The 15,833-nt window shown below is 42.6% G+C and overlaps 1 protein-coding gene across 1 annotated transcript in view; it reads left to right on the top strand.

Moving 5' to 3' along the window:
- Positions 1 to 15,833, top strand: part of AGPS (alkylglycerone phosphate synthase) — a 172,905-nt gene that overhangs the window by 35,784 nt on the left and 121,288 nt on the right. Inside the window, exons 2-5 of the mRNA XM_083154721.1 lie at positions 5,026 to 5,115; positions 12,186 to 12,276; positions 14,204 to 14,324; positions 15,522 to 15,596. Of these exons, the coding sequence (XP_083010847.1) occupies positions 5,026 to 5,115; positions 12,186 to 12,276; positions 14,204 to 14,324; positions 15,522 to 15,596 (377 nt within the window). The remainder of the gene's footprint in view (positions 1 to 5,025; positions 5,116 to 12,185; positions 12,277 to 14,203; positions 14,325 to 15,521; positions 15,597 to 15,833) is intronic.

Genomic DNA, 15,833 nt, shown 5'->3' with positions numbered 1-15,833 from the left:
CTCGGCTCGATCCGTCAGACAAGTGTATGGGCACCTTAAGAATGAATACAACTTTACATGCCAAATAAAAGTTTATCATGTACAAAGTAACTTTTATTTGTATATTTGCTGACGTGTACAAAATAAAACCTTAAGAAATAACATCCTTGCTAAATAAATACCCCCACCCTCACATATCTGCTTCATCCGATTGAACAATAAAGAGTCTGTGGGTGGGTTTTGCTTAAAAAAACAAAAAAAAAACAGTGCAGCAAATAAAAAAAATCTTGTAATGGAGTAATACTGCCACCTAGTGTCTACAAACATTTAGCATTTAATTTTTTTTATACAGTATGTCACAGTTAGAAACCTGCAGTTTGCATGACAGCAGTAGGAGGAGCGTTGTCATCTAACCATCTATAATAATGTGGTGAATGTGGTTTTATAAGATGTGATAGGGGTGGGGGGCATGTCTAAAAATAAACCTAAACTCTTTGGTGTGCTCATGGAATATGGGTCATGCTGAGATAAAGAACACTGTGTGACCTTACTTGCTTTTTCCTCGACTCACGATGCTGGTTAGAGCGGCGCTTTGGGATGCATCCTCAAGAATGCCTGTGACTGTTCTAATTATAGTGATGAATGGAGCCAGTGTTCTTGCCAGTCACAAGATGGCAGTATCAAGTGCAGAAATGTTTTCCAGCAATGCTTATGACACTGATTTTATGTTTAAAAATCAGATTGCGGAGTCCAGGCAACATGTGATACTACAGCTGTCATCTGATAGTCATTGGGATGCAGTAGGCTACCTCCTATTTACACCATTAAATAAACCTTGTCACGAGGCACCTTGGTGCCTCATGCCTCACTGATGGCATGAATTCTTACTGACATAATAGGTAAAATTCTATTGAATGGAAGTTCTGACTGCAATATATCGGTCACCTCTGCACGGACACAGAATACAATTCAGGTAGTAAAATTGAATCTAGAAGTATAATAGGTAAATGAATCTAGAAGTATAATAGGTAAATGAAAGGTAGGTGTACCAAGTTTTTAGGAAATATAGCCAATGGGGAGTGCTGAATGCTGCGCATTGGCCACTGAAGAGATTCGTGTGTATGATACATAGGAATTGACGTATTTACATCATATTTAATGTTCCCGTTATTCAATGCACATGTAGTGTTGAAAGAACAGGAAGCCCAGCCACAGCTGTCTTGGCAGGAACCAGTGTGTGTTTATGCTGCCACCTTGTGTCCGAAAGCGGATATGTTCTTAGGTATTGTTTGCATTTTACATTCCAGGACAGAAACTGTTCCCAGGATACAAGACTTCTTTTTCACTGAACTCAATTGAAATGTGAATATTTGACTACATGATAGTCAACCGTACCTAATGTCACATCCATTTGCACTTGGTTACGTGTGCTATTGTCTTTATGTAAAAGGTAATGACTAGAGACAGGATTATATGCAACATAAAAAGCTTGAAATATGCATGCAAATATGCATGAAAAATACTTAAAATATGCATGAAAAGTGTTAAAATATGCTATACATTAAATAATAAAAGAGGTACTTTTTAACTTATTTATTTAAAAATCAGCATACAATTAGTTGCAAATAAACCTCAAAAATTGGCCCACAGCATCTGCAGATGTCTAGTGCTGTGCACAGGATTTTTTTTTCTTCCTGGCTGCTACAGCAGACTGCAGCATCCAAAGCTCTTCTTGCGTCAACTGCACGGACCCTCATCTCCGATGGATCAAATGTCAGCATAGCGTGTGAAGGCAGCGCAGTGGAAGGCTTCCTCCCTATGCCGCATACTCACTGACACGGCATTTCCTCCGCGTCGTGTGATGTCACAACCCTTCTGCCCGCCTCCTCTGCTGCAGAAGTCTGTCTCTTGGTGTGTAGTCCCAGGCCAGGGGCAGGCAAAGGTTCAGGAGCTTCGTAATGGCATCCACCCGACTGACATTTAGCAACATGGATTGGCAGCCTAGAGCAGTGTCAGACTGTACGCTATGTACATCCAAGGTTCCCCACACTGCGCACATATTTCCCCGGCCTGCACACTCTACCACTATCTGGCCAGCAGCAGCAGGGCAAGGCAGTGCTGTGAATCGCGGGTGGAAAGGGGGCATGGCCTAAAATATGCACCATCACTAGATTTTAGGTAAAATATGCAATAACCAGTGAGAATGGGCAAAATATGCAAATGCATATGCAAATATGCAAATGCATATAATCCTGTCTCTAGTAATGACGTTTAATTGTCAGGAGATTTTGTATCCGCTGGTTTCTTCCAAACATGCGGTTTCATCTGCCCAGCAAACTTCCTGCAGATATATGTAAAGGATTTACCTGTACAGTATATTGGAACACTGCACCTGCCACCTAGTGGTTTAGCTGATTTTATGCGTCTATGCAGCCAGTTAAATACTACAGTGTTTTGTGAGTGGACAGCCTTTTTGTGTGTGTCTGATCTGGTGGAGTGTCATTGGGTTTATCTTGTTCAGGATATGTGGCTTAAAAATAAGGTATAGAATGGGTGAGATGATTAAAGCATAGCTTACTGTCCGTTACATTTATTTTTTTCATTTTGAGATGTTGTATTTTAAATAGGGGAAAAATAATTATTTCCTGATCAACTGTTTGAGTTCCAACTTTGCTGTGAGAGAGCCTAAAAATATCTGTTAAAAATGCCAGAGTCTCTCACAGCGACTGTTCCTTTTTAGTAGAAATAAATACAAATACAGCCAAGTGAATGAACTGACGTTTAGATAAAAATAGAACAGCCGCTGTGAGCGGCGCTGGCATTTTTAACAAAATATTTTGAGGATCTCTCACAGCAACGTCGGCACTTAAAGAAAGGATTAATCATTAAAAAAAAAAGTTTGCTTGGGAATTTTCACACCCATTTTGACAAATTCCCTTGGCACTCAAAGGGTTAACGACCCAGGACATTGTATAGTTGTTGAACGAGAGTCTGGAGATTTGCAGCCAGACCAACCAGTTCATATGCAAAAAGTAACCAGATAGCAAACGCGTTTTCCTGTTTGTTCTTCTTTGCAAACCTTAAAAGCTGTATACGTGTAACCCTTTAGTACCCGTTCTTCCTCAAACCATTACCCAGATTATGGCTTTGTTTTTTTTGTTTTTTGCTTTCCTTGCTTATTCCTAATTATTACCAATCTAGTTCTTTTTGGGCTGAGGGGACAATCCTGGTACGTATGAATCTGTTTCTTTGCAAAACGTTGAGCCCCTTCGTTCATATTCTGTATCTATAAACTCCCCTGATATCTGGAAAACATTCAGGGTGAAATTTACTAAGATGTGAAATACACTTCACAGGTCGTGTTGCTATGGGCAACCAATCAGAAGCTACTTATTTATTTACCACCCTCTTGAAGATAGTAGACAGGATGTGATTGGTTTCCCATAGCAACATCAACTGTGAAGTGTATTTCACATCTTAGTAAATTTTTCCCTCAATATCCCTGTAGACCTAATCTTTAATGCCCGCAAATGATCGTTCTGGTCTCCTTCTAGTTTTGTTATGCTAGAAAGATGCTTACCAAGGTTTGTTCTATTATTATTATTTTTGTCTTTTTATGGAAGATTTAGCTTCATACGTATAATTAAAAAGTGGCTAATATGGTAAATGAAAAGAAGCTCGAAATGAATCATATATTGTTATAAAGAGAGGGATAATCCCTGTTACAGAGACAGGATAGTGTGTAATCTAAACTCCATTTCCCTTCCTGTACTACAGTGATTTTCAACCTTTTTACCTTGCGGCACACTAAATAAGATTTTAAAATTGCCAAGGCACATCATGAGATCCCCACAGGGCAAAACATATTGGCCAAATAGGAAAAAAACAAACCTATTGGCCTCCATATAAAAAACAATCTCACTGGTCCCCACAGGTAACACAAATAAAATACATTGGCCCTTTAAATGAAAAAAAGAGACCAGTAAATAACACTTGAACTGGTGGTGGCTGTAAACTGGTTTGGGCATCTCTAGATCTGGAGGCACACTTGGGAACAGCTCGAGGCACACTAGTGTGCCACGGCACAGTGGTTGAAAAACACTGCTGTACTACATCCTCATCTGAAATGACATAACTTAAATAAAAAGCTTATAAGTAATTAATGTGTATGTCAAAGCCTGCTACATGTACAGTAATTGTAATACAGGTTCGGTATCCCTTATCCAAAATGCTCGGGGCCAGTAGCATTTTGGGTAATGGATTATTCTGTATTTCAGAATATTTTTATATTTCAATGAGGTATCTTGAGGGTGGGACTCGTGTGAACACAAAATGCATTTATGTTGTAAAAACACATGAAATACACACATATATTTTATTTGTGCATGAAACAAGGTTTTATAACTAAATATGGGCAAGAAAATGATTGCTTAGCATTCATTTTCTTGCCCATATTTTGTGCCAGTTACAGATAATGTCCCCAGTAGTGCCAGTTACAGATCATGTCCCCAGTAGTGCCAGTTACAGATCATGTCCCCAGTAGTGCCAGTTACAGATCATGTCCCCAGTAGTGCCAGTAACAGATCATGTCCCCAGTAGTGCCAGTAACAGATCATGTCCCCAGTAGTGCCAGTTACAGATCATGTCCCCAGTAGTGCCAGTTACAGATCATGTCCCCAGTAGTGCCAGTTACAGATCATGTCCCCAGTAGTGCCAGTTACAGATCATGTCCCCAGTAGTGCCAGTTACAGATCATGTCCCCAGTAGTGCCAGTTACAGATCATGTCCCCAGTAGTGCCAGTTACAGATCATGTCCCCAGTAGTGCCAGTTACAGATCATGTCCCCAGTAGTGCCAGTTACAGATCATGTCCCCAGTAGTGCCAGTTACAGATCATGTCCCCAGTAGTGCATTTAGCAAAAAAAAAATTCTGAAAACTGTTTTTTTTGGGGGGAATAATTGTAGCTGTAGCTGAAAACTGAATGGACCGAATGTACACAATTAAATCTGATCTTATGTAATAGACTTTTATTTATCTCCCACATAGGCAAGAGGTTCTGAAATGGAACGGATGGGGTTACAGCGATTCCAAATTCACTTTCAACAAAAAGGGGCAAGCTGAATTCACTGGCAAACGGTAAGATTGGAACTTCAGCTCCGTACAATAGAAAAATGTGATTTTGTTTATGATCAGTCTGATGTAAGATTAAATGTGAAACCCATTGGATTTACTTATAGAAATCAGTGGCGGTTTGAATTGTGTGCTGTCTTTCCAGTAATAGCACAGGCACGCGTTCACTGTACTGAGATCTCACATGGCAGTATACAAGGCTAAATTATTTGATTTATATATTTCTCTTAGGATCATTGGTTATTATATCTGTTAATTATCTGGTCCATTTTGTTTACCAAATGTTGCTATTTGTCAAAATAGGGAAATTCATTTATTAACTGCTGTCTTCATTTGAGAATGCAGTTACCATCGCCGCCTGAAGATGGTGCTGTAGCACAACTAAGCCCCCTCTGGTGGAAGCTCAAAGCTGCAAATGGTTAAATGGCAGAGGTGGGATTATTCAGATTAATAGTAGGCGTCACATTTGGTATTGTCCAGTGATGTTGTTTGTTTATCAGTAGCTCACTCCCACTCACCAATGATGTTAGAGCAGAAGCACCAGCCCATTTTTACGTTCATCCAATCCGAAGGCAAGTACCACTTGGTGCAGTTGTGTGTACATAGAGCATGTGCTGTACAAGGGAGCGTTTTAAAGAGCCAGAGATTTTTATTTTTTCTTCAAGGGAAGAAAAAATTCCAGATTGTTCGTGTTCTGAAAGGGAAAAGTCGTAAGGGAACCTGATGGGTGCACTAGTGTGATATTATAGGCTTTCTGTGTCTCATGTTCAAGCTGTTTGTATTACAGGAACAAGCTTACATGGTTCTGCACCTTCATATAAAGAATAATAAAATAATTAACCTAAGATCAACGCAGTTCATCACTGTATACTATTGAGTCACTTTGTTTTTATATTTTATTTTTATTACTTATTTATTTCACGTGATGACATTTAAATCCCTCTCTTCCATTCTATTTTTTTTTTTGAGGTTCTTGGCAACTTTCAGAAGCCCCCACATTCAGTATGCGAGCTTTGCTGCATACCGAGACAATTAGAATCACCCCCATTGAGCGATCAAAAAAACAAAGGTGTCACCATCTCGGTCACGCTCACAATTTTTTTTTTTTGGGTGGGGGGATTAAGCGTGTGTGGGGCTACATTGACTTCTGAAAAAATCTGAGCACGGCTCTGTATTACTTGGCTCATGGTATTGACAGGGATTTAAATAAAAGTGTGCTCCTTCAATGGGTTTAGGTGCTGGCTTAGAGGAAGAACACCAGCCAAACATATCAATTACTGAGCCAAAACGTGACCTACATATGGGACGTAAGGGGTGTACACATGGTGCGATTGCCTTGCTATTCAATCCTGATTCAATCAGGATCAAATCGTACGGCAAGGCAAACGCATTCGACTTGGACTATATAGTACAGAGCTGCGCATCCAGATCGAATGCGTTATGGGCCCCATACGTCAGCAATCACAATTAATGGTTTCCAGATCCAGATAAATGGTTTCTACAATCTATTTGACTTGCCCACACATTACAGATTTATTTCAGTGATCGGCAGATTTTTCCCATCTAAAGATTGCATCTTCATATCTGGAAAGTGCCCATACATCACCTCAATCGATTGTCATTTCAGCTGTCACTTTTCTTCATAATTTAAATAGAAGAAGAAGACGAGACGGGAATGCCCACACATATAAAAAACAACCGCAGATATTTCCAGATTATTAAACATGTTTAAAAATCTGATTCAGCAATCGATTGGCGATCCCGATCAATTTTTAATCGGGATCGCCAAAAGGGGGAGCCCACACATTTAAAGATTAATTGCGACAATCATCTCCAGATCTGAGGATTGTCACAATTAATTGCTGATGTATGGGGCCCATTAGATTTCGATAAGAAAATCAGATAGAAAAATGACCAAATCGAGGGGCAAGAGAACGTGTGACCGCAATGGCATGTATTCAATGCGGCTGGCAAGGGGGTTAAACTGTGGGGATCGCAGAATACAAGCGATCCTCGCTGTTTAACCCCCTCGCCGGCAGCTCACCCTATTCTATGTTCCATGGAAATCCTCGCGGTCACAGGACGGAAAGGATTCCCCCAAACAGCGAGGTTTGTGGCTAATGCAGGGGGCCCGCTGTTTTTGCGGCCGCATACTCCATTGCGCACATGCTCGGGGGGCGGGGGGGGTTTGTCAGTTGAATACTGACAGGGCGAGCTGTGACGGTGAGCAGGCAGTACTGCTCGCTGTCACAGCTTGCCCCCGGCATTGAATATACCCCACTATGTTAGAGATACATATAGATACGTGTGTGTGTGTGTGTGTGTGTTGGACAAATCACATGTATATTTAAGCCTTTGAGCGGCAAGTGAATTGGTCAAGATTGGTGTGCGAATTGCCGAGCCAATATTTTTATTTATCATAATGACTTGTAATGTTTAACTTCTATAGGAATTATAAGCTTTTTATTTACACAACATTTTTTTATTTGAATTCATATAACAAATGTGAGCAACTCTGGTATTTTAGCTGATATTTTAGAATTTCTCTCAAAGAGCATTTTTAACGGATGTTTTTGCTAATCTTACACAGATTTTGGCCCTCAAAGGGTTAAGACTTTTAGACAAATATTTATTCAGAAATATTTGGTTGAATAACAACACTGTAAAATGAGACGGTATTTTGGATGTATTGCGTGATGCGTAAATCGGCCGTATACGTCGAACATAAGAGTGTACAGTCCAGGCAATAGCATGAGAGGTGTGGGTGGGTACAAGCGCCTAATAGTGGTGTCTTAAAAAGAAAAAATAGAAAAAAAATGTAACATAATAAATATATCCATTTATTGTATTAGAAAATATATTATAATACAATAAATATATAGAAGTGTGCTTGTAGTTTAAAAAATAAGGTCCCCCACCCCACCCTGGCCGGTGGTGTCTGGGAATGAATAATGGCCACAGCGCTCTCTGAGTGTAATTGCTCAGCCCCTACACATCCCAGCCTCGTGGTAGCTGAATTTTCCAGTGTTTACTGCTCGCTGCTGAATCACTGAACCACCCAATAAATAATACACATCTGTTCTTCACATGCAAAACTGCCTGGTGCTTAGCAGATAAACCCCAGACAATCTCCGCTCTGTCCACCCCACCCACCCATGCATCTCTGGGAACCATTGACAATAGACAACGTCGGGAGCATCTCGGCAGCCTGGAGCCAGCTCTGCACTGTTGATGTTGTATTGTGTCTTCATTAATTAATAAGTGCGTCAGCCGACGGAGAGCATTTTAAATCAGCTGCACAAGTTGCAGTTAGTCAGGGAGCCGTGTGTTTAGCAGGCTTGTCACAGAGGCCCGCGTGGTGTTTACCGAGACGTTATACAGAGATAATGTTGAATATGCATTCTCTAACAGGTCATAAAAGCACACTGATTTAAACTCGCCCAGGGCAGCGGGAGAGTTATTATACAACGTCTAGCTGAATCCTGTTAGTATTTCAGTAAATATTTAAGATGTAAGGCGTTTCCATGCACAGCGCTTCTCCGGTGTAACAGCAGCTTGGAGCACAGGGTTTCTGGTTCAGCTGCTTTAGAACAGGGCTCAGTGGTGTAGCGAGGTGCCACGGTGCCCAGAGCAAGGGCATGTTTCGTGCCTCCCCTCCCCCCGCTACCCCCAGATTTGTAGTAGGTGGTGCTCTTGTGCTTTGAAAAGGGGGCATGGCCTAACGTTATACCACACACCGTAATGCCCATTGCACAGTTTAGCGAACTTTGTAATACCCATTACACATAAAGCCACATGCCGTAATGACAATTCCAGGTAAGGCCACACATGCTACCCATTGCATACTATTTAACAAACCGTAATGCCCTTTACACATTTGACACAAGTGCCACTTACCTACATGTTCATTGTTAGGAACTTCATGCTTGATGCCAGGGGCTTCATGCTCGATGCCAAGGGGGACTGAAATAGCTAGATGCCAAGTGGGTCAAAAATTGCTAGTTGCCAAGGGGGACTGAAATTGCTTGTTGCCAAGGGGGACTGAATTCTGCTGCAGCCCGCTCCCCGCTGTCCGCTGCTATTTTCAGTTCAAGTCTCCCGCTGGACCGCTAGCCTATAGGCACTCGCAATCCAGCAGCCACCAATTCTGCTTCTCATTGACTGCTGGACCGCAAGCGCCTATTGGCTAGCAGTCCAGCGGGAGACTTGAATTGAAAATAGCGGCGGACAGCTGGGCGGATCCGGGTGGATAACCCGAAGGTCCGTTGAATTGAATCTGTTTGGTGAACAAGTAGAATGCCCCCTTTACTTATTAATGTGTAAGTCCTGTTGGGCTGTGTACATCCCTTGTATAGGGTCAATCTTGCAACCCCAGGTTTTGTCTTTGCCACATCCTGAGTTTTAGAACCAGGGATAATGTTGTATAAATGCCTTGAACAGTTTATGCCTTAACTCTTTAATTGTTGTAGATTAATTGAGAATGCTTTAAATGCAGATGCATCTACATATGTTTGCAGGCAATCTAATGGGTCCATTGATATATGGGGCAGTAAGGATGGTGTAATGGTTAGCATTGCTGCCTCACAGCGCTGAGGTCATGGGTTCAACTCCCGCCATGGCCCTAAATATGCAGAGTTTGTATATTCTCCCCATACTTGCGTGGGTTTACTCCGGTACTCCGATTTCCTCCCAAAATCCAAAAATATACAGGTAGGTTATTTGGCTCCCAACAAATTTAACCCTAGAATGTCTGTGTGTGTGTGTACATGTGGTAGGGAATATAGATTGTAAGCTCCACTGGGGCAGGGACTGATGTGAATGTTCATATATTCTCTGTAAAGCGCTGCGGAATATGTATGCGCTATATAAGAAACTGTTAATAAATAAATATAATATAAAGGTAAAGTGAACTGTTGATACATGAAGTTGTCAATTTAGCTTTTAATTTAGTGGGACATTTCTTGTATAATCTATCTCCATAAATAAAAAATAAAAGACCCCACGTGTATAGGCTCTATTAGCATTACTGGATGTTAGGGGGATAAAGCTAAAATGACCACTCCTTATCTAAGGACGGCTTCTTGAGTCCTGGCTAGCAGTTGCCCACATTCAATGGAGAGCGCCATGCATTCAGACGTTCTTCTCTTGGCAGCCCCATCCAATGGGTTGTTTCAGGGAGGGCTGGCCAAACCGGTCCTCGAGATCTACCAACGGTCCACGTTTTCCAGATCACCTAGCTGGTGCACAGCTGTAGTCATTACTAACTGTCACATTTCCCAGACTCCCTAGCTGGTGCACAGCTGTATTCATTACTGTCACCTTCCCCAGACTCCCTAGCTGGTGCACGCTGTAGTCATTACTAACTGTCACATTTTCAAACCTGCTGGATTCATTCCTACTATAGAGCCACCGGTTGCCTGAGACACATGAACTGTTGGTAGACCTTGAGGACCAGCTTGGCCACCCTGGGTTATTTAATGCTGAGTACAATTGCCCGTTTGGCTACACATGATACAACAAAGGGCCTATCGTTTCTTCGCTTCGGTCTGGATTCCGCTTATTTTAGCAACATCCTTAGTAGTTTATCGCTGACCGATGCTTACATAAACCACATTTTAGGTAAGCAATTCCCATTCGTCAGTAGGGAACATCACGTTCATACCGGATTTATTTATTGTTACTGGGTCACCTCATGGTGCCAGCAGAGTGGTTTCCCTTTTAGTATTTCCCACCAGTCCTGATTTTCCTTGTTTTTAGTGCCGATTGCTTCTGCCTTGACTGTACCTACACAGCCCCTTGCTTCTAGCCTCTTTTAATTCCCATGCTGCTCCCTCCAGAGCGGAGAGCCGTAGCGGTTTATGTCCGTCAGACCTTGCAGCTCAGACGCTGTGCAGATTTGTTTATGTAGCAGAAGTACTTGACTTAGGCAATGTTCATCAGGCATCCACTATACACTTGATACGGTTGATCGTAGAACAGAAAAATGAACTGGAAAGGCTCCTTCTTAAGTAGGATAGTTTAAGTAAACAATGTTTGCAGGAGAGGGTAATATAATATTTTGGCAGCGTCGTTATTCTTCTAGCTGGCCGTCAATAAATCTTGCACAACCCGTTCCTTGATGTCTCCTTTCTGCACATTGCTCCGTTGTTTGATGGAGGCATCTTGTTATGTAATACATGTTTCTGAGGGTATTTTGAATTAGAATATCATTATTTCAGGAGTTGTAGTCAACACATTGGTTAATCGTTTTGGTTAAAAAGGTTTTCATTGGTTAAGACGACTGTTTGAACTCTGAATGACACTCAAACAGTGCACAGTATACAGGCAATAATGCTCTACTAATGGGACAGACGCCTACAACTGTGTCTTTGAAAAAGGGATTTCTAACATTAATAAGCGCAATAATGCTCAGCCTTTATAGGATTGTTATGACTTTTTTTTTTTTTTTTTCTCCCATCTAACATCACACTTTTAACAGATGACATTGAAAACTCCGGAAAGATGTAATCTGCTTCAGTTCCTTGTTGGTGCTGTTTTAGTGTACAGCTAGTCCATATATATATGTGTGTTTATTTGTGACGAGTTATTTATATAGCGAACACATATTCCGCAGCGCTGTACAGAGAATATTTGAACGATCACATCAGTCCCTGCCCCAGTGGAGCTTACAATCTAAATTCCCTACCACATATACACGCGCACACACAGACATTCTAGGGTTAATTTGTTGGGAGCCAATTAGCCTACCAGTATATTTTTGGATTATGGGAGGAACCTGGAGTACCCGGAGGAAACCCATGCAAGCACAGGGAGAATATACAAACTCCACACAGTTAGAGCCATGGTGGGGATCGAACTCATGACCTCAGTACTGTGAGGCAGTAATGCTAACCATTACACCATCCGTGCTGTTTATCTGGATGCATATACCTGCAATTTTTATTTATGTGATTAAAATATACAGTGTTTTATTTTCACACTATACAAAGTTGATGTTTTTTTGTATTCCGTTACGTCATCAGTAAATTAGTGCATACCGAAACCAGACAAATTGACATTTTTCTTTTTTGTTTCAGGTATAAACTAAGTGGCATGGTGCTGCCGGCTTTACGGGATTGGATGGAAAAGACATTCTGTGCTAGTTTGGGTCACAAAACTACCTCCCGAGTAAGTAATCTAAATTTAGAACTCGTAAGCACCCATCAATGTATAGGTTTTGTGACCTTTTAGGAATGAAACTGCCTTTTTACAATAAACCCTTGTGGTAAGCTAGAGCAGGAAAGTCTGTACTTGTTTCCTAGCACGGCGCCCAGATTTTCTATGTACACTAACGTAGTGAAATTGCATCCCATGCGCTTTTTGCATGCAATGTGATTTTCCATATTTTCACATGTATGATATGGCTGGTATGAATGTGTTCCTAAAACACCCTCACTATCCACGCCACCCCGAAGCGTGGCGAGCGGCGGTGGAACGCATCCTCTGACCTTTTCATACCCCCACTATCCACGTGGGCGTGGAGTTGATTTTATATAGTTGGCGAGCCACCGAGCCCGAAGCGTGGCGAGTATTCCACGTCCCCTCGCGGGGCTCGCCACGCTTCGGCCACTATATAAAATCAACTCCACGCCGACGTGGATAGTGGGGGTATGAAAAGGTCGGCCGACGCGTTCCGCCGACCCTCGCGGGGCTCGCTGAGCTCGCCACGCTTCAGGGTGATGCAATGGCATAGTAAGCACCCATCACATCACATGGCATGGGTGGTTATACAATGAAATATCGCATCACATTTGGTGCCATGCGATCCTATGCGATATTTCATTGTATAAGTACTCCTGTGCACTTAATATTGACATTGCACGCATCGTACAGCACTATACACAGTACGCAATGCGATGCGATTTTCCTACGCAGAATAGCCCACTAAGCTATTTGCTTAGTGGGCGCCGTGCTAGGAAACAAGTACCGGAAAGTCTCCTACGCTACTACACTTCTACAGTTATACTACTTGTGGTCAGTGGAGTAGAACTGATTGGTACATAGTTGAGGGGATGCATTCAGTGTGCCGGCAGTTAGGTTGCCAAAAGTCCATTTTTACAGAGGCTACTGCGGTTGTAGTCTCCCGTCATGGTCATGGTGGCCGGTGCATTGCTCGGGGCAAGGGTGGTTTCCTCGATGCATCTCCTTTTTTGACTCCGAATATGACACACAAAGTATGTATTGTAAACTTAATTGACATGAATGGTTATTAGTGTGTTACTGTCACCTTAGGCACGCAGCATACAATGCACTGAATTGTTGCACAATGACCGAAGCAGCGGGTGTGTATCATTTGGTCTACAACAACTAGGTCGACAAGCATTGGGTCGACATGGGTCTAGGTCGACACAAGAATTGGGTCGACATGGGTTTTTTCACTGTTTTTTTTTTTTTTTACCCGAATGTCGAAACTGTTGACATGGACACAGTTTGAAGTGCACCGCTGCACTCGGCACACTATTTTACTCTCCCACCACTCCCTAGTGGATGGTAGGGCATGAAATACCGCCTGTTGGCACATGTCGGCTCTAAAACAATGAAAAACCCCATGTCGACCTTTTTACTGTTGACCCTGCCCATGTTGATCTAATGCTTGTGTCAACCTTGTCGAACTTGATGCCTGTCGACCCAATGCTTGTCGACCTAGTTGTTGTAGACCAAATGACCATATCACGAAGCAGCACCACTCCTGTCCACTATAGCATTTACAAATATATAATAGTCAGCAGTCTTTCTTTTAATTCAAGCTGAACGTGCAACGTTAATATATCTAATGTACTATATCTGAAAATGTTTTGATATTTAATGCGCTGTGCTCCACTCATTTTTTTTGATGCATTCATACGCTTCACCTGGAGCTCAGTGATCTGACTTTTCCTGGTATATCCTGCCACCGCGAGTAATGGCGGACCATTAGAGGAGTATTGATCGGCTTCTTGGAAGCTACCCTGCTCAAATGCTACACTCAAGTGTTCTTTAAAGTCCTTTATTTCCAATTATAGGCAGCAAATTGCACTCCTCAACCCCTTTGTAACCATCAATGTTTCTTGATTAGGCATCTTTAAATGTAGGCGATGTCCCTCCAGCTGTTGTAAATGAAGGATTTATCCAGGAGATTAAAGCCATCGGCATTTCATTCTCTCAAGATGTTGAGGATCGGGTTTTCAGAGCTCATGGTAAGAGGATTTCCTGTGGGTCGTTATTTTCTGTGTTTCTAGACATCACTAAACGTGTGAAATTGGTAGTAGTTTGGGGCCCTGTTAAAGGGGAAGCAATAGTCCCCTCCCTGATCGTAGTACATATATACAGATGGAGCCTTCTTCAACTAGCCATCTCTGGATAGCCATGGTGAGCCATGGCTCACCAAGGCCTATTGTTCTCAGCTGCAATATAATACATAGAGCAATACAGTAGGGGATAGCATAGGATTAAGTCCGACATCTCTGGCTCACTTAATCCTATTAAAGGGCTAGATGAGGATGGCTCTATCTGTATACTAATGTCTAATGGTCTGTTTGATATTGCTTGGACATTTTCCTATTGGTTTATAACTCAAAATTTGACGCTCACCAGTTTTCAATCTACTAAATTTTTGCCTTTCCCTAATACAGAGGCATCAGACCGATATGGGCTGAGTTGACCCATTTCAGCTCTATGGCTCGTGCCAGCATATTCTGAATGTCAGGCCGGCCTTTAGGCAGCTCTCACAACATAAAGACCCTGAGGAGAACGTGCTTAAGTAACTGGTGGAGCAAGACATCTGTGTATATTCAATGCCAAATGGCGAGCTATGACGGCAGGAGTGCCGATAGCTCGCAGCTCCCCTTCACTCACCGTTTCCACCTCGCTGTTCCTTTTCAGCGAGGTGAAAACGGTGAGTGCGGCCATCAAAGCGGCAAGGCTCGCCTATATATGCAGCGGGCTTGCTGCATTTGCGGTGAACCTCGCCGTTCTGGGGAATCCGGTGAGGATTTCCCTGGAACGTAGGACATGGCGAGCACCTGTCAAGGGGCCCGGATAGCGATGATGGCTTTTCCTCGCTGTACAAACCCCCCCTCGCCACTTCGCCGAGGGCATTGATTACCGCCCTTTGTCTAATGTTAGCTGCACATTCTTGGCATTCCCAGTGAATATTGGGCAATTGACCCATCTTCACTCCATCTATGACCCCAAATTAAACACTGTGCCTGATTATATCTGAATTTTACTTAGAAATGATCATTATTGGGTGTTCCAATATTGGGGCCAGGAAGTGTGCCCAATGGTTATTGGAGGCGAGCGCTGTTTCTGCTGACTGCGGCCAGCACCATGCTAGCTAATCCTTCCCGAATGCCCATTTATATACTTGTCTGTATTAATGCGTTCTTCCATAGGGCACTGCCTCCACGAAATATTTGCACTCAGGGAAGGAATGTTTAAAAGAATTCCAGACATCGTCTTGTGGCCAAGTAAGTGTCCGGTGCTTTGTCTCAGGTGTATTTCAGTAGCCCTGTAAGGTTTGCCATTAACCTTGGCCAAAGACCATTTAGTCTGCTCATAGGCCCTTATTCTGGTTGACTCGCACCAGGGTCCACCAAGGGCCGCCCACGCCCCCTGAACCCCCCGCAGGCATGCCTTGGGTGCGAGGGAAAAATCCTTCGATGGTCGGCAACCATCGAATGATTTATTCAGCGCTCGCAGACCTG

Source organism: Crinia signifera, chromosome 7, assembly GCF_055691185.1.
Source record: "Crinia signifera chromosome 7, ASM5569118v1, whole genome shotgun sequence".
Taxonomy (NCBI): Eukaryota; Metazoa; Chordata; class Amphibia; order Anura; family Myobatrachidae; genus Crinia; species Crinia signifera.
The sequence above is the reverse complement of the archived record's forward strand: the minus strand, read 5'-3'. Positions and strand labels throughout refer to the sequence as shown.